The sequence below is a fragment of the Tupaia chinensis genome, unplaced genomic scaffold (assembly GCF_000334495.1).
Source record: "Tupaia chinensis unplaced genomic scaffold, TupChi_1.0 Scaffold142384_1, whole genome shotgun sequence".
Taxonomy (NCBI): domain Eukaryota; kingdom Metazoa; phylum Chordata; class Mammalia; order Scandentia; family Tupaiidae; genus Tupaia; species Tupaia belangeri.
The window spans coordinates 403451-403834 of record NW_006202232.1 but is presented as its reverse complement, the minus strand read 5'-3'; the positions used below and the strand labels follow the sequence as shown (position 1 = coordinate 403834).

At 59.1% G+C, this 384-nt stretch overlaps 1 protein-coding gene across 1 annotated transcript in view; it reads right to left on the bottom strand.

Annotated features, from left to right (window-relative positions):
• KCND1 (potassium voltage-gated channel subfamily D member 1) overlaps nt 1-381 on the bottom strand; it is a gene marked incomplete at its 5' end in the record, with an annotated part of 7848 nt that extends 7467 nt beyond the window's left edge. The window contains 1 exon segment of the mRNA XM_006163524.3: nt 2-381. Within this exon segment, the coding sequence (XP_006163586.1) occupies nt 2-381 (380 nt within the window).
• Between the last annotated feature and the right edge of the window lie 3 nt (nt 382-384).

Genomic DNA, 384 nt, shown 5'->3' with positions numbered 1-384 from the left:
GGCATTCTCCTTCTTGCGGTCCCGGTACTCTTCCAGGCAGCAGTCGCCAACGAGTTCCGGGACCAGGCCATAGAAGGCTAGCTCTTCATCAAAGGCCTGGATGCACTCCTGCCGTGGGCAATGCAGCCGGCCGGTGCGATAGAAGTTCAGGACATGCCGGAACATATCAGGGTCACGATCGAAGAAATACTCGCCCGAGTCTGCATCATAAAAGAACTCCTTTTCTGAGCTGCCCAGCAGAGTATCCGGGTAGCGGTCCAGAGTATTCTTCCAGGTCTCAAAGCGTCGTCCGCTCACGTTCACCACCAGAACCTCATCCCCTCGAGATGTCTTCACCCCGGGAGCTGGGGGCAGGGGCTGCTGGGCCAGGGGCAGCCGAGCCCA